This window comes from Oreochromis aureus, linkage group 8 (assembly GCF_013358895.1).
Source record: "Oreochromis aureus strain Israel breed Guangdong linkage group 8, ZZ_aureus, whole genome shotgun sequence".
NCBI classification, from domain to species: domain Eukaryota; kingdom Metazoa; phylum Chordata; class Actinopteri; order Cichliformes; family Cichlidae; genus Oreochromis; species Oreochromis aureus.
In genome coordinates this window covers 7,678,645-7,697,293 of record NC_052949.1, presented here as the reverse complement: position 1 = coordinate 7,697,293, position 18,649 = coordinate 7,678,645, and the positions used below count along the sequence as shown (strand labels likewise).

At 42.1% G+C, this 18,649-nt stretch overlaps 1 protein-coding gene across 6 annotated transcripts in view; it reads right to left on the bottom strand.

The window, feature by feature from the left end:
• Nucleotides 1–18,649, bottom strand: part of tanc2b (tetratricopeptide repeat, ankyrin repeat and coiled-coil containing 2b) — a 165,414-nt gene that overhangs the window by 28,152 nt on the left and 118,613 nt on the right. For 5 of the 6 annotated variants that reach the window (XM_031760131.2, XM_031760132.2, XM_031760133.2 and 2 more), the window contains 4 exons: nt 14,840–14,988; nt 10,508–10,691; nt 8,871–9,119; nt 3,013–3,144 (listed from right to left, as the gene is read on the bottom strand). In XM_031760131.2, coding sequence (XP_031615991.1) covers nt 3,013–3,144; nt 8,871–9,119; nt 10,508–10,691; nt 14,840–14,988 — 714 coding nt within the window. Of the gene's footprint in view, nt 1–3,012; nt 3,145–8,870; nt 9,120–10,507; nt 10,692–14,839; nt 14,989–15,295; nt 15,486–18,649 lie in introns of those variants that run through there. The other variant, XM_039616043.1, reaches the window with a different exon arrangement.

Genomic DNA, 18,649 nt, shown 5'->3' with positions numbered 1-18,649 from the left:
AGAAATATTTGGACAATGACACAGTTTTTTAAGTTATCCTCTTATTTAAATTTCAGTGAGGTGATGTACAAAGTACCAGGATATGAGGAAGTGCAGCCTTTCAGCTTTAGTTCAAGGGACTTCTTTAAGATTTTGCACTGTTTAGGAATTGCAGAGGCTCAAAATTAACTTGACAATTAACTGACAAAAGTTTTCATGGCCGTGTGAGGCCTGTTCATTATTCTATTCATGTGTGAAGAATTACAAACAGGTACTATATAGTCAAAAATAAAGCAAGCCATCATTAGAAAACTTAAAAAATAGTCAAACCAATAGTCTGGTCAGGAACACTAAAAGTCTGAGTTTTCCCTACTTCAAGTCTGGTTTCAATTTCAAGAATTATTTGAGGTAATTCGTCCCCACATAATCTTCTGGGGAAAACCCTGTTCTTCAATTCTCTTTTCTCTCTCTCTGTCTCATTCTCTGTCTCTCCTGATGAAAGCAGAGGAGCAGAGCATTCAGGGAGGCACTGACACTGATCCAAGGAGGCAGAAAGCATGCTAGGATGCAGTCGTTTGGCTTGTAAACACACTTGGCTGCCCTTAGAGGAGGAAGGTTGAAACAAGTGGCTCTGGCAGTAACAGTGAGGCTTTGAGCGCAACTACTTCTTACCCAATGTCTCCTGTCTTTTCCCTCTTCCTTCATGTCCATGTCCATGTCCCTCCTTCCCTTTCTCTTCCCTATAAAACCTCTTTGACTCTGCATCTGTCGGCAGCCAGCTGCCCTTGAGCAGGGGAATCACATCGCCGCTCAGTCGAGCACAATCTCATCTAAGTGAGGTCTTAACAGGTGTTTAAAGCACACAGGGATGCATATCTGTGTTCGCTCGGATGGCAGAGGGCTGTCATTACAGCACTCATTACTGGCGAAGTGACAGAGGAAGAAGGGCAAGGGGACACATAATGTGACATAAGGCCATTTGGCCATGTGGTAAGGAGGCTGCTCCATCACAGAGGCACTCGCTGCTTTCGAGACTTGAACAATGTGCAGTGAAGCGGACTCTGAATGTTAAGCACAGAGACAAATTTTATCTTAGTAGTGAGACAGTCTGACAAAATGCTCTTTGTGTGCGAAACAGAGGGACGACACGAGGACACAACAGACAACAGCCGGCGACATCCGGAGTTCACCACCAACAGCACAGCCGCACCACTGGTCTGTTATAAGAGCTTAGCGATACGTGCAGGCATTTGCATCTGAAAGACATCGCAGAGCGCAAACGAACCGTCACTGACTTTGATTTGAATTTTAAAAATAACTCGCTCGTCATGCAGCTTTGCCTTGCGAGATTTGTTGTTTGTGGATGAGAAACGGAACAGAACAGCGTCTCGATCACTGCGTCTGAACTGTGAATGACGTGAAACAGCTGGCCGATCGGTGGAAAAAATTAAAAGTAAACAAAACAAAACAAATTTACTGATCACAGAATGATCCGAGTCCTTGCAGTGCTTCACTACAGCAAATGACTGCAATGGGTCAGTTTATAGCATAGTACATATATATAAAAGATGGGCGTAGCCTCCAGGTCTGAAAAGTGAAGCCTTAAACCTGCGTTCTTTCTTGTGACCAGCAGGGGGCAGGTTCTCTGGTTGTTTAGAAATCCATGAGAAAATGACTACTGCTCACTTCATTTATGGCCTTTGTAAACTTTTCCTGTTGAGATTGTTATTAAACCCAGATCTCTAATGTTACCTGATACAGCACAATGTTCATTTAATAGCTTATGGTCACTGAGAGTAAAATAACCAATTAGGAAGGATATGATTCACCACAGCATGAGTGTGCACTCTGCTTGGTTTCTCCGTGAGATCCACACCTCGCTGTCATATTCCGGTTATAAAAACAAAGGTCACACAAATGCTCAAACTTCAAAACGCCACTTCAGAACAGTGGCTACTCCTTAGATTTATACTTAAAGTGGGACCCAGAGTACATGTCCCCATAATATTTAGGAAACAAACGAAAAATATTAACAAATTGGAGGATATTTTTTTGAAAACTATCAATACGTGTTGAATAGTCACCTAGTGCCTGATGTGTACATAAATAAAGACACTGTCATCACATATTGATGCAGAAAATTACAATACAAAAATTAAAGAGTCAAACAAAATGCTCAACGAAACCAAAGCACATGGCAATAAGAGCCATACTGTATATAAAAGATGGACATATACAGCATGGCATTTATCAATTTTTAGCATTTAAGTGCTTCATTTGATGTTATAACAAACACCTTTTGCTTTTTAATTGTTCTTTAAAACTCAATTCATTATTTGGGATTGACAAATGTGTTAAGCGTTTATCATTTATCTGTGAGTCCAGCCATATTAGTCTTTCCTATCATTCTTCCAATATACGACCGTGGCTCAGGGGGTTGGGAAGCGTATCTGCAACCGGAAGGTCACCGGTTCGATCTCTCTCTGTCCTGGTCGTTGTGTCCTTGGGCAAGACACTTTACCCTACCGCCCACTGGTGATGGCCAGAGGGGCCGATGGCGCGATATGGCAGCCTCGCCTCTGTCAGTCTGCCCCAGGGCAGCTGTGGCTACAACAGTGGCATTGTAAAGCGCTTTGGGTGCCTTGAAAAGCGCTATATGAAATCCAATCCATTATTATTATTATTATTATACAAAATCCAGCTATCCACCAGTTTGAGATTTTTACTTTTAGTTACTAACATATCAGGATTCTGTCAGCCTTTCAGATTAATAATTTTCTATCATAATACATTCTTCATATCTTTGTATTTGGAGTCTTTATATAGAGAGAAGAAGGCAGATCTCACTAATGTGCCAGTTTCTTCATTATTTCAATGCATAATTAGTGCAACTCTGTCACATGTGTAGCTCTCATAGCCAGCGTAAAGACAATGCAACAACTGATAAGAAGGTTAAGAAGGTATATAAGGACGTCCACGTTTGTGCAAAAGTGTGTGTGTTTGTGCTCTTCTTTACTCTGGCTTATTGCTCACCTCTCAGATCCTGCCCGGAGCGACCCGGCCCGCAGGTGGTGCTCTGTCTGGGCATGCGCAGCGAGGTGCGTAATGGAGTGTGTCTCTGCTCATCCAGGTATGCTAGATCCTCCAGGTGGGCCGAACTGGTAGCTGTGCGTTTGTGTGTGTGAGGCAGAGGGGAGACAGAAAGGAATATTTTAAGATTGAGAGGAAGAAAAAAAAAACAGTACTGTCAGCACACATGTACATTCAGAGACTACAATAACCAAACCACACAAACACAGGCACACACACACTTAAGAAGGTGGCAAAGGTTCATGTCATTGTCCTGAGGCAGTTGTCAGGCTTCTGCTCTCCCACTTGCTGACTCCTACAGGAAACAGAAAGCCAGCCCTACATGGTTATGTCCTAAAATTCCCTCTTCTCTGTGTCTGTCACGCGGCACGGAGACAGATGCCATCCGGCCCCTCTCAGGATTAATTAGCTCAGCAGACAAATGTCTTATTCATGGAGTGAACACCGTCTGACGCTGGCTGCTGATTGTTCACACCACACTGTGTCTTCAGGGCCAACACTCGGAACCACTGAATGTTAAATGAGATTAGGTGCCGTCAGTGTGAGTAAGCACACAGATTCCCCGTCACACCTGAACCCCTCGGTTCAGTAAGAGGTGAGAGCGGGGAAAGACGAGGCAAATGCAGAAAGGATTAAAGGGACTTAATCGAGAGGTTGGTGGTTCCTTGACAGATGAGTGCCGAGTTGCCAAGTCACCACGTCACCTCAACATGCAGATTTTAAACACGGAAACAATTCAGCCAGATGGCCTGAAACACTTTACATGATGGAAGTGCACCTGTAGACTCAACCAAGAACGTCTTCCGCAAGCTCTGATGGATAAACGCAGATGGACAACAATTTTATAATTTCCTGTCATTTTGCACTCCTGAATACATTTGGTCTGCTCTTCCCATCTGTAATCCCAGACCTCAGCAGTAACCTCGGTGTGTACATCATGATCAACAGAATGGGTTCCAGTATTAGTAATCCAGAAAAAATAAAGCAGCGTGCCGAAATTTTTCTTTCACACGATACCTGAAGTTGTCAAATTCCTTGAAATGTCAAATTCAAGGAGTTGGAGAGAGGTGTGACTGAAAATCCGTGGCTCTTCTCAGTTCTGTCGTCTGCCTCTCTCTCTCTCTCTGCAGGCGTTCTAAAAACTAAGGCATGGTAAATCTCAGAGGAGCAGGCCTCTAAGCCCGGCACCTCTCGCCTGTGTAACACTCACCAGCACCTCAGCACTGATCCATGTCCTGTCCTTGGTTCAAAGAGTGGCTTCTGTGCCACTGGAGTTAAGCTTAGTTGAGTGCAGAGCATGTGTACTGGCTGTGTTTGTGTGTTGCTGACTGCCTGAGTCACCCCAGCCATGGACCCAAAAAACGAGCCACATGGGTTTCCCAAAATGGAGGGAAAATGGCAGCTGAGAATGCCGAAGCCTCAGCCCTGGCTGAATTGGGAGGTGCTGGCCATCCAACTAGGCTAAAAGCAAGGGCAGTGGAGGCATTAATTTGCTTCAAAACCAAGGAAGAATGACTCAGGCCTACAGGGCTGGAAAGTCTCTTTTTTCCTTTTCAACTGTGTTTGAATGTGAGGACTCAAATCCGTGTGCTCATCATCTCTATCTGCAATGCAGCAGGCTGCTGGGGATCACATTCACAGTTCTCGTGCCAGTGCGCTAAGACTACACGGATAGTGAAAAGAAAAAGAGAGGGGAAAAAAACCCAAGTGTGGAACAGTGAGAGAATGGAAGGTGTACCAAAAGAAGTGAGAAAAAGGTTGAACTCTGCAACAGGGAGCTTTGGGTAATGACAGCCACATCAGACACTTCCTGTTTATAAGAGCGACAAATGGCATAAACGCACACTCACACACACACACTCGCAAAGACCAGCTGGGCTGCTATCCAGAGCCAGTATCAGCCGGGAAGTTGACTACTCATCACAGATATGAGGTAGCTGCTGGAGCTCTGTATGCCTCGCTGTTCTCCTCTCATCTACCAGAGAGATGACTTGCAATGATAAATAATGGAGGTAGAGGTATTTAAACAATAATTCCAAGTGTTAAAACACCATGTATCTAAGCAGACTAAAGCCAAAAAGGAAATTAGGAAAAGAAATGAAGGAAAAAGGAAATCAATGTAGACTGTGCGTCCCCCAAATGAAAAACGTTATCTCAAGTGAGCCGTTACCTTAATTTAGTGAATTTGGAGACTAAAGAGCGAGCCTTCTCTCTGAGAATGGATATCACAGTTCCCCAGGCAGTTATATCTGTTGGTGCACCTAGATTCTTGAGATGTCTATGTATTCTTTTAAATACATTGGAAATTACGTCATTAATACCGGCAGATTCCACTGTACTTGCATCACTAATCTGGCAACTTCAGGTGTAGACCTGAAGTTAGAAAAATAACACCTACACCAACCCAGTGGTAACCTTTAAGACTGCAGTTCCTTAAATGGCCACTTGAGGCTGACTCTGAAACTGAGTCAATCTCCACAAACTCCCATGTCAAAAAGCCTGTTTTAAAAAAACAAAACAAAAAACCTAACATAACGTTATTACTCATGCCCATTAGGCTGTTATTTATTTCCAGGTTTCAAACATGACTGAATTCACATGGGTAATATAAGGTAAAACTTCGCTTTGGATTTTGTGTGAACGAAGGAGGGATTTCAAGTTATCATGTAGCCACAGCACAAATTAAACACAATGGCCGAATGATTGTCAGCTGTAGTCACCGGGCTGAAAATTGTGGTGTGTGTTTGCGGCGTTGGTGCTTTTTACAGCATTTTACATTCGATTGGTTGGCAAAATTATGGCACCATGCTGAAAAAATGCTTTCGAATGATACAAAATTGGGCTTCTTAAAATAATAGTCTATGGTGATTGCCTGGCTTTTGGTGCAAGAGACCATTGGAGAAACTGAAACTGAAACTACTTCCAGGGTGGTTTAATTTTTTATCCCTGAAGGTTGCCACTCGAATTTCCTGCTTTGCTGGAAATTCAAACAATTTGTTTAACACATGCCGGTGTCCGTGCTGCTCAGCGCATCATTTCATGCCGCATTACAGTCGGTTGGTTTGTAGATGTAGGTCACAGCAGAAGTCACATTGTGAGATATTAAATTACTGTCATTATCTGAATTTTGTCCCAGGCTATCTTTGGTCACAAGGCTTTTAAAAACAGTCAGAACTGAATCTGTGCCCTGTGGGCACTGAACAAAGATATCACCATCAGTCTTTTACATTTCATCATCCCCTCTACATGTGGCCATAGTACACAGTACATATCAAATAAAAACAAAACTCAATTTTTTTTCATTTCGCCATCGCCTTGGTTAAAAGAGCTAAGTAATTTTTTTTTTTTTTACCTTACACTAAAAATATTTTGCCTGGAAACATATTTGCCATTAGTGTAACAAATGTCTGAGTTTTGTGTCCCAGTTCGATTTTCCTTTTTCGCAAATAAAGGACAAGTAATAGTGGCTAAGAGCTTTCCTACATACAACTCTGCATATCCTCGTGTTGATTATGCTAATAAGTTATATTAGGCTGTTTATGCTAGGCTAAAATATTAAATAAACAGGATAATAGAGCTTATTACCATTATCAACACGAGGATATGCAGAGTTGTACGTAGGAAAACTCTCAGCCACTATTACTTGTCCTTTATTTGCGAAACAGGAAATAAAACCATGTAAAAACAAGTAAGATTATATTTATAATTAATTAATCACCCCGATTGTTAAAAGTTTTTTGAAATTTTTTAATTCAAACCAAAACCGTATCCCTAAAAACTACAAGATTCCTAAATCAACGTGGCAGTATCGTCGATTCCACTGTTTTCATTGGACTTCTACAACAAATCAGCGAGGTGAGAAGGCTCTAACAAAGGCCATCTAGTGTCAATGTGGGAAATGTTAGCCTGTCTTTTTCGGGCGTAAACAACAGTGGTCAGGAGTTCTCACCCTGTGGTTTATCCATTTTGACTGTGCTTCTGTTCAAATTTTGTTTGTAAATCCTCCAATTTTACAATTTACTCAATACTTGTCTTAATCATCATGACGTGTGAACGAAAAAAATCTTGGTTTTGGTTTCTCCTTCCTCCATATCTATCCTCAGCTCTACCAACGCACTGACTTCATTAGGTAATAGAGTAGCCCCCTCCCTTCTCTCTCTCCTCCCCAGTCGCCTTGTGCTCTCGCTCCGTATCGCTCTCCCTCTCTCCCCGCACATCAAAGCGAGTCTCTGTCACTCTTGGGGATAGAAACGGTTAATGCCTGGGGCTTTGATGTTCCACTGCTGTGTGAGCCCAGCCAATCCTCAGCCTGTGCTTGCCTCCCATCCCTACATCATCTAATAATTCTTTGTGGAGGAGAGACAGAGTGAGAAAGAGAGATTATGATTACTGCCTTTCACTCCTCTTCCACATGTATCCATCTCCCACTACTCAATATGGAATTCCTGTTCCTGACGAACACAAATGCCACCAGAAAAATCATATGCTCTTTTCCTTTTTTTTAAAAATTCTTCCCTCGCTCACACCTTTTTTACTCTCTCCATTTTATATTTTGCATCATCTGCAGCTTATATCATGTCTTTTAAGCCGTATCTAGCCCACTCAGTCTCTTTTGAAGATCTGACTATTGTGGGGCGGAGATGAGATCGAGGATGAATCTCTAAACCCGACAGTGTCTCTGCGCTGCCAGACAGCAGAGTCAAACAGCAGAACATGACCAGCATAAAGAGAGGGTCATAGCTGCAGTGACAGGCCTTGTCAGGCATATTACAGTGTTTAGTGAAATATATAAGAGTGTCTGCACGCATGCACTCTTTTTCCAGGAGGAGTGGGAGAAGGTATAACAGAGCTCATCGTCTGTAACAGCCTCTCTGATGAGAACAATATTACAATCAGGCCCATTAGGGCAGCCTCTGTGTTATAAAACTGACATTTTTTTCTAAAATATTTACTGTTATGTTCGGGAGCTTTTCGAGGCCAAAAAAACCCAACATCAACGAGGCCTCTGTTAGCAATACAAATGCCAGTTTTTCCTGTGTGATATTCTTCCAGCTGCAGTATGTTATTCTGCAGACGCTCCCTTTCCCACACTGTATTATTCTGCTGCATGGTTTCAATCTACACCAGAGGGCTGTGAGAGTTTAACAAAATACCAGCATGGATTTACACTTGCCCGAAATTTCAACATAACCCCATGACAACTAGAAATCGGAGCAGTTTTCTCCCAAGATTATCAAAAAAATGAAGGAAAAATGTAATCAAATCAAAGCACATCTGAGCTACTCTCATGAATAAACCAAATTTTAGGGAACTGCAGGAGAAATGTAGTTGAGACCTTATTTTTTTAGGTTACTCAGTAGCTGAAATGAAAGAAGAACCCCCACAAGGCTACAGATACTCAAACAGCCTTTTTGTGGAAAAAATAAAAATACAGGTTATGTCATGCAAATTAGCCTGTAAGACGCTAAATATTTATATATTTAGTGGCCTTTGCGATCACCAAAAAATAGCAAAATAATTCAAAGGAGAGGATTACAGTTTGTCTTGTAGGACAACAAGCATGGGAAGAGAGGCTGAAAGGAGTGAAGAGGAAGCAAGTAAGAAGTCAGAAATAGGGCGTGACGTGGCTGAACACCAGCAGCTCAATCCAATTTTGCAAGAAAAGGCTCCCTAACTTGGCAAAATTTGTATGCTGCATGGTCGTTCGCCTGTAAATAACCATATTTTTGGCTTCTTGGACAAATACCCTTTTAAAAAAAACCTTTCACAGTTGAGGGACGGGGAAAGAGGAAGGGACTCACCAGCCACAGAATTAGGGCGGGGCATGAGGTACAGAGGGATGGAGTGGGCAGAATGGGAGGACATGCTCTCCAGGTTGCGCTCAGGGATTTTGTTCAGGCTGTAGGTGGACGCGGTCATGTTTTCATCCACCCTGTATAGGAACGAGTCCATGCCTGATTTCTGAGACTGCCACAGTTTCAGGTTTCCCCGCGAACCCTCGCCGTATTTGCTGCCTCGCTCCATGTTCTCCGAATAGCTGGTCAGAGTTGCTGCAACACAAACAACGACACAATCTTTTAGATCTTTTTTTTTTTTTTGTTTTAGACACTGGGTTTGTTTGAGTTTCCTTTGTCATCTTTTCACCCACCCAGCCCATCTGCTTTCACATTTATTTGCTGTTGTTCTGAATCAATGGTATGTTGATGCAATGCTTTCCTCATCAAACTGCAGGTGTTCACCATTGTTGCCAGGAAACAATGATGGCACCTGCTTCGACTTTTGCCTCGCACAACAGAGGATTTTGGCGCTCCTGATTCCTTTCAATTGATGCACAAATGACACAGATGATGTGTCATTTGTGCATCAGTTCTGACTGAGCAGGAAAGGACCTTCGCTGTACTGGGAACTGATCACAGATGAGATCAAAGAAAGCTTTTGGCCAGTACCTTGCTCGGGTCTGGATATGGCATTCAGAATGACCATTTTTCTTTTTTTTGGTCATGACTCAGATTTAAATCAAACTGTTTTGCACAATTTGAAATATAATTTTATGATTTTTGGCTTTAGCACACAATCAGAGTTGTACAGAGTGGTTTGGAAATGCATGAGCCCGTTTTCCCACTGTTGGAACTCTCAGGCGTACTTTCTTTAGTTTTGTTTTTGTGGCAACCCTGCATTCCTTTTACCTTGGATACCTTGTAAAGGCATTTAAGTGATGTCTCTCCTGAACTGACTGCATTTCAGTAGTAGTAGTGGGGAAAACAAAAGTTGTTTTGCTTTCTATACACAACAATACAGCATAATGCCTGTTTATTGATCTTAAAAACACAACCACAGCACAATCACAGACAAAGCCTAGTCAGCGCCCTGTATATGGCTAATTTAACAAGTAACAAATACAAATCAGTAATGTACAGAACAGATTTACTAAGGTTTGTGTGCACTGCTACCATCTTGGATTATGAAGTTAGGTTTGGTGGGGTTTATTCCAGCTCAGATTTCCAACTTCCCACCTCAATGGAAAGCAGCATTATTTCCTGGGGGATACCTACTCCAGGGTAGTTACCTCCACCATAAACCCAATAAAGCTGCCATTATGGTCAGCCAATGGGTCAAAACCTGGAGTAGTCTGATTGGTTAACTCAGACAAAACAAGATGAGGAGATACAGTTTTTTAAAGAACCAGCAGAATTACCATGTCCACCCACTTCAATGGCCTAGATATGCAATATTAGATCCTAGACAGGCATAGACAAGCAATCAGTAACCATTGACTGGAACCATTAACCAATACTGGAAATTATATTTTTTCCCCCTAAGATACGATATCATATTGTAACTCAAGTTTCTTTGTGGTTTATTGCTTCTTCCTTCCATATTCATAAATGTACTCATGTTCTTTACGGGCGTTTTATGTGAATCAGCACGCAGATCTCACCGATAATCCCGCTGTCCCTGCTCTCCAGTGTCGAGGTGGGACTAGTGACAGAACCGTAGGCGCAGTCCCTGTTGCCAGCCTGGCCGGGCATGGCAGGGGGGAGGGTTGAGCAGGGGCTGCCTGCAGGTGGGGAGGCAGTGCTGCTGGTCAGGGTGGAACACGGGCTGATCCTCTGGTTCTGGCCCTGGGATGGACACAAATAAACACAGTTTTAAAGATTTTTTTGGCTCCCACAGATCCATTAGCACACATGGGTATTAATGGCAAAAGTACAGCGTTTGAACTTTTAAAATGTGACTCATACGAAGGAAAATGTCATTCCAATACTGCAGTTTTCAAAAGCTCAGCCCCCTGCTGATCCTCTTAGTCCTTCTCCCACATGTATACAAACACATATAATACTAACTCATAATATGCTACATTTCTCTACATATTACGCTTGAAGAAGTTTTAACAATTAGGCCATGTAGCATAGCTAAAGAAAACTGCAAATATACAGCATGTTTACATACACAAATACACTCAACACTCCTGGTAGTTGTATTTAAAAATACTTAATAATGGTACCTTTACTACAGCCAATACATTTTGCAAGTAGCATATGTACTATATACAGTGATGTGGTTTCCTTTCAGAAAACAATAGAGAAATTCAGTGCAGTTCCTAAGCACATCTGTGGGAGTTTGTCACATTTTAACACTAATACTAACTTTAACTTGCATTTATAGATCCATAGAAACCCCTATTTTCATGCACATTTTCCTCTTCTCTGCCATAACTACAATCTTATATGTAGTATAAATGTGTAGTATTTTCAGTCCTGGCACTTTCCTGGCACCCTGGAGTGACTCTATTCAATGTCGGCTTGGGTTAGGAGACAATCGACCACAGGCGACAAAATATAAACACTCTGCTGCATCCATCAGCAGCTGTTCTGAACACCCACAGATGTACTCTTGTGCAAAACACATAACCTGCCCAAATTTATAGAATACAAGCATGCAACATTCACAGAAAAACAAGCAAGCCAAGTAACCACGTATTTGCGTCAGTCACTGAATGGCACACACGGAAATCTCTCCTAAGCACTGGGATGAACACAGACAGAACAAGAGGGGTGAAGTGGCGCTCAGGGCAAAATCTGGTCTAGTTTAATTTGCAGGAGGAAGTCTGAAGGGACACACCAAGCCAATACATTTTAGATTAGCCAACAGACATCCAGAGTCAGGAGTAATGCTGTAGCTAAATGATTATTTTCAGTATTGATTAATCTGCCAATTATCTGTTGACCGCCTCCTGAGGTTGGAGATGAGAACAGGGTGACAATTAATCGCAGGATTGTTGGTTTGATCCTCAGGTCCACTTGTCCACATGTCAACATGTCCTTGGGCGAGACACTAATCTACTGATTGCTCCAAATAACCATGCAACTGCTTATTATCTATTCGAGTGGGTGAATGAGAGACAATGTGGCCCTTTGATTTGACTAGCACTGCACAAATGTAGTCTGTTTGCCATTATTTTTGTGATAAAGTCTTCTGATTACACAAACACATGAAAACTTTTATCCAAAAAGCTGCTGATGAACTGATAAGTTGAAAAATTGTTGTAGTTGTAATTCCTTATTTTTTTTAAAAAGCAGCAAACCTCCACACTTGAAAACTTGGAACCATTGAACACTCGATATGTTTTCACAATAAACAACTACTCACCTCAACAATACACACACTGCAGAGTACTACTAGATTAGTGGGATAACTGTGACACCTGTAAACACACTTCCACTTTAAGTACATGCCCTCTGGCCTACACTAAACAGTGTTTCTCTGCCTGCGGAATAACAATTTGTCAACCAGTATTTCAGTCACCGCTGCCCTCTGCTGTCTTCATGGATGAGACCGCTCAAGTGTCATGTTTACAGGAGCTTGACCCCGATGTAACCAAACATCCACACCAGCAGACAAATCTTCAACCCTGCGTGCGCTCAGCCACGCCGCAGTTCTATCAGCTCAGATAACAAACGCAGCCTTGTGTAGGTTTGACCTTAAATGTCGCGTGAGGATTGGATTGAACTTGGAGAGCACTGCATCTATTTAGGGAGCGAGAGCACGCGAGTATGAAAGGCAATTAACTGCACCCTCTGCAAGTTGAGGTCACCTTGTTCTATCATCTGGCGAGGTCTTGCAGCAGCTATTGTAGGAAATCAAACATGTTAAATGGAGAATGGGAGGCAATTTTTTTTAATAATGATCACTGAATCTTAAATGCCCTGCATATCAAAGATCTCCTTAAGAATGCCAAAAGGAGGATTTATGGATTATAGAGGGAGACCCAAAGAAAAAAAAACAAAGAATCTTGAATTGACTTCTGCAACAACAAAGATGGTTGCAAGAAAAGAAACACCCAGTTTTTTAAAAATATTGATCTTGTGTTCACTGATAAGCCTTTAGAGCCATGTAGCACTTTATTTTCTTCCTTTTTCTGACAGAAGCTGCGTTATTACATCATTTGTCCAGCAGGGTGGCTGGAGAAATGTAACAGAGTAATATCACAGCCATTATTTCCCATTATATGTCAAGTGTAACCCCACCAGGGCTGCTATGTCAGCCATTTGAGGCCAAGACCATCACCATAGACTCCCATGTGAAAACGCCCAACTTTATAGCAGCAGCTTTTAAAAGTTATTGTAGGGTCTCTACATTATAAATATAAAGCATCTGTTGGTGTGATTTGAAGCTATATAAAGAAAATTAAAAAATTGAAAGTAGCAGTATCCTACCAATATCTGGACAGCATATGAATTTTTTTTTCTTAAGCTTATATTTTTTAAGGAGAGGGCAAGATAAAGTACGCCGATTGCTGAAAATGTTTGTTGGTTGGTAGTAGTTTGGCAAAACATGCACACCTCCTTTGAATTATACACTTTTATCTTCAGTCACTGTCTCAGACATGAATTAGAATCACTAAATGAACATTTATAAATTGGCTTTGAAACTATATTACTTATATTATCTTGCACTTAGGTGGTTATTATTACTTTAAGAGTAGTTTTCTGTATGTTTATGGTTACATCAAGATCTGCTAATCCCTAACTGTGCATATTTTTGTTGTCTTGTGGAGGGCAAAGTGTCAAACCCCTGAATTACTGCACTAACCAAAGTCCATTAAAATCTAGTAAATCCCAAGCAAATGAGAAGAATTACAGCAAAAGCCCACTCTTTTATCTGCTAATAGATGGTGTCTTGAGGCAATCCTTGTCATTTTTGGTGGTTAATGAATCAAACAAAATTGCAATCCAGAGAACAGTATTTGGGGCAGATATCTAAAACAATAAGTTTGTACTGTGTGCACGATGCAGCGGGGTGCTCGTATGAGTCACGTCTCTAAAAAGAGCCGCTTGAATAAACCTCTCTCAATTTATACACCCCCACTGCTACAGCAGCGCTCACATCAAGCACAGGCAGTCCATCAGTCTAATCGCTTACCCACACTGTTTCAGAGCGAACACATACCTATGCCTGCTTTGAATGCTTCAGCAACAGGTTAGCCCCTCGTCCCCCCCATTTCTTCTTCGCTGCCTTTCCGCAGCAACTGTTTTTCCTTGCACAGTTTGGAAAATTCATACCTGTCAAATTAGGTTTAGGTAGAGATACCAGGGCATCTGCTGCTGAGCTTAGAGCAAGTCTCTTGTGCCAAGAGCTGTTTGTTGCACAACTGACAAATTCACAAATAGAAAGGTTACAGTGTAGGAGAAAAACATTAAGTCTAACCTGCCGCGTGTTGCCACAAGAAACCTCCTTTGAATAATCTAGAAATAATCTAAATAAGGAAAAAAATAATTATATTTGTTTTATAAAAAGCTAATTAGGCAGGTGGATATCTGACACTTGATGGAGAGGCACTGGTAATCTCAGAATCTAAAGCACTCTGGCACATGAGGGCAATTTACTGAAAAGTCAAAAATCTGGCGACCCTGACTTCCAAAGATCTGTCAAAACTGAATGTAAACACGAATATTATGAAGATAAATGTCAAAACAGATCGAATCAGATGCGTTCGTTCAAGTTTCCAAGTGCGATCTCTCACAATGCAAATGTGTGAAAATCACATATCTTACAAGACAGATTCTACTGTTTGACTCAGATATAGATTAGGATAAACCACCATCAATAGAATGAAAGCCTGTAGCTATGACGAGTATTTACTAGGTTAATCTGAGAGAACCCTTCTTATCAAATTCACACTGCGTGCATCACATGATGACATATCGATGAACTCTATCATCAGAGAAAAACTGCCCTGAGAATAGTTAATAAAGCATATTTCTGGTACCTGTCTCGCCTCGGGTTCCTCCATGCTGTACTGGGTACCGGCTGGCCCCTCGCTCAGTTTGTCTCCGAGAAGGAAACCCAGGCGCGTCATCAATGTGTTGGCTGCCTCATCCACGGACGGAGGGGGGCCCAGCTCCTGGCTTGACTCCCCTGTGGAGGCAGATAGACACAAGGAGGAGGAGGCAGGAGATGGGGGAGAGCGAAAAGAAGAGAGAGGAACGGGAGAATGTGTGTCAGTGGTGGGCAGACAACTGAACAGCAGCTTATTTTGCCACAAGAAAAAAAACACACAAAAAAACCTTACAACATTTCATTTTTTATACATCTATAACCTCTTTACCTAGAAACACACAGTACACTTGTTACACTTCCTTTGAATAAACTACAGCCCTGACTACACACCTGGAAACAAGACACACAGCACCTGCACGCAGGAAAAGAAAACGAAGCACCCTACCCGACTTCTCCCATAGCTCAGAGCTGTGCATTACTGACACATTCCCCGACAGCCGGACTTTTCGGTTGAGGTATCTCCTTACGTAAACTCCAAAATCCCCTCAGCCACAACAACAAAAACAGTTTTCAACTGTTTACAAAAAACTGCCTTCCACAGCGACTAGCAGTAGGCTCCCATACCGACGACAGCTCCTTCCGCACCACTCATCACCACTACGGCTCAAGTGACGTAATGAAATACGCCCTTCACCTGTGTGTGTGTGTGAGTGAGTGAGTGAGAGAGAGCGAGAGAGAAAGAGGTGTGTGCCTTTTCAAAACAAAGCGTGCATGTCCACATCCTTACTTCTATTTACAGAGACTCCTGGGACTAAAGAGAGCAAAGAAAACACCCGGGTGAGCCTGCATGATGATCAGATGATCAAAACCACAAACACACACAAACACACCCCCAGAGCGGAGGGATTTCAGTTGCCAACTTTACAATAGGACCCATAACAAAAATCCCTTAATGACCTCATCCCGTCACCCGGTTGCCTGGTTACCCCCCACCCATAACAATCCCTAACCGGTGGTATCATGTTTTTCAATCACACTCGGCCCTAGAGGTGCCTACTAGATCAGCTTCATTTCAATTTCACATTATTCACTGGAGTGCCACTCGCAGAGCTCAAGGTTGTGTTAATTACTCACCCTGCACAAAAAAGTGACTGGTGGCTAAATTCAGCAATGTCCAATCAGCTGTAATTGGACATATAAGCCTCTGAATTGGTCCAGACATCAATGTTATTGAAGCCAACAGCACAAGATGGTTGGTTTTTAAATAAACAGCTCGAGGCAGACCGTGTTTTTTTTTTTCCCTCAGTTTTCCAGCAGGGCTGGTCAAACCAGACTGGCAGGTAGTTACACGAAGCTCTGACTGACAGCCATTAAACAGTCCAAGCCGCCACGCCACCTCTCTGAAGACAGACAGCTTGTCTACAGCCTGTGTCCTCTCACTCGTCAGTTCAAAGACACACACACACACAGACAGGCAATCTAAAGCCCGGGCTCCCCTCTCCATTTGCTCATGGGCGGAAAAGGCAGAACACTGTCAGGTTCCTCATTAGATTGACTCCAAGACAGTGTGAGCAAGTAAAGAAGCTGGGTGCCTTCTGACGGAGGGGAAAAAACCTTTGAATCAAATGGGGATGACATGGGTGCAGTGCTTCAATAAAAAACACACACAGCAGCAACCAATAATGAGGTAATCACAGCACACATTAGGTCTGAAACAAGCTAATTATGTATGAGTTTTAACGAGATGGTGATGGCTTTATGGAGCAGAATGCATTCCTCCAAGGTCAGTGAATCCATGGGTTTCCCTTGAGGAAGTGTCCATTAATGGAGAATATGTAGCTGGGGTAAAAGTCCTACCTCCTCACCGCTAATACCACAGGAGGACGGCTGAGATGCACTTGCATCGATTCATAGTTTTCAGACACATGACTACAGCAGAGCTCTGGTTTGTGTTGGTATAAGCTAACCACAAACCTGTGAATTTTTCATCAATTTCAAGCTACAACCAGAAAGATAAAAACATCTAAAAAGAAGAAAAACAAAATATATGTGAAAAACTGCAAGTTTTGGACACTTTTGATCTGTATACAGCATGCACAGCAGTACTTCAATCACTAAAAACAGCCCCGGGTCCCTGCCAGAGCTCCACTTTTGCCGTGTTTTACATATACCTTATTGGGAATCTTTTCGTTAAAGCATAAAAGTTTACACAGTTATGTAAATTTTCAATTTGGAGTGGTCAATATATCTGCTGTTTTGAAGGTAAAGGAGAAGGTAAGTGCTGACTGGTTAATGTCAACTTACAAGTGATGTTCATCGATAAGTGGGGTCATTTTAGTCAACATTTCAGCAGATTACCAACAAAACAGCAGCATCTTTGATAGATTGTATGAAATAAATTTAATCAAATGCAATTAGATTAAATTTATAGGACAACAACAGGTTGGTTTTCGCTTTGGTTTATCCAATGTAATAACTATCATGCATTTTGGCTAGCAGAGGAACATCTCATTTTGCTGGAAACTAGTCTTTGTGTCACTGGGTTGCATTGTCCCATGTCTGAAACCTGGAGCTGGGCATTTTTGTTGCTGCCATCTTTCCTTTTTGAAACCAGTCACCATGAGTGAGGGGTACAAAAAGCTTTACCAGCATACAGTAGCACATTGCTAATCATAATGAGGATATGCTGATTTACCGTTCTCGACACTGATGGGTACCAAAATTTACAAAATGAAGATCATGCTGCATTTAAACAAGATGTGAAACTAGTGAGTAAGATGCTAAACTCATACTAAGGACAACAATCAAGGGAACAGAGGTATACAAAACTTCTTTTTGCAACTAGGAGTGCCCTCTTCTGGTTGTCCTTTTTATACCTGGGAGCCTTGTCCATCTTTTATATACAGTGTATCGTTTTTCCCTAATGATGTGATGTCCCATGAAGACCATGAACAGAAGAAAACTACATGAAAAGTAAAGCAAATCATCTATCCATACAGACAGCATGTCATTTCTATGTATTAGCTGCTGTCTTTGCACCAGTCTGAACACTAAGCCACCGAAGGCTTCCCAGTTGACAGACTGGTAGTAGTAAGGAGTGAATATATTAGCAGTCATTAGTCAACTGCTCCCGTAGGTGGTATGGTGGGGGGTTGGGGCGTGATCGTGATCATGATCAAACATAGGCTCTGTCTGCCTGTGTTAACTTGTGTTCTTTCACTCGTCTCTTTGAATGCTACTCTCCCTCACGATTCCCTCTGTTCCCTTTAGTTCTTCTTACTATAGCGTCTGTGTAGCAGCCAGCTGTTGGCCAACCCTGTGCAGGAGCGAGCAGTTTGTCTAGGTTTCTTTTGATGTGGTAACAAAATCTCTAATCTGGATGCCCGAGCCCATAGTGAGTCCCTTGAGCTAACCATAGGCAATCCCTTTGTACATCTTTAAACTCTCCCACTCTAAAAATATGACAGTGGAGTCAAACATATGGCCAAGGCCCAGATTTTTGGCAGTGACGACAATCACAGAGCTGTCAAACTTGAAACAAAAATACCATACCATCTGAATCTTTTTGAAAGCTACCTGTTCTTGTAGCTACTGTAAGGGAGCTACAATCAAAGGGAATATATTATCATAATGTAGGGGTTGTATGTATTGATTTGCTTCTATTTATAGCCCTACCTTTTGTTCTTTAAATACACATTATGACAATCACATGGTGCCGAAGTCACTGCAAGCAAACATCTAGATCACTTCAAAGCCAGATGCCAAACACACGGCTAAAGGAACTTCAGGCGCTTTTCGT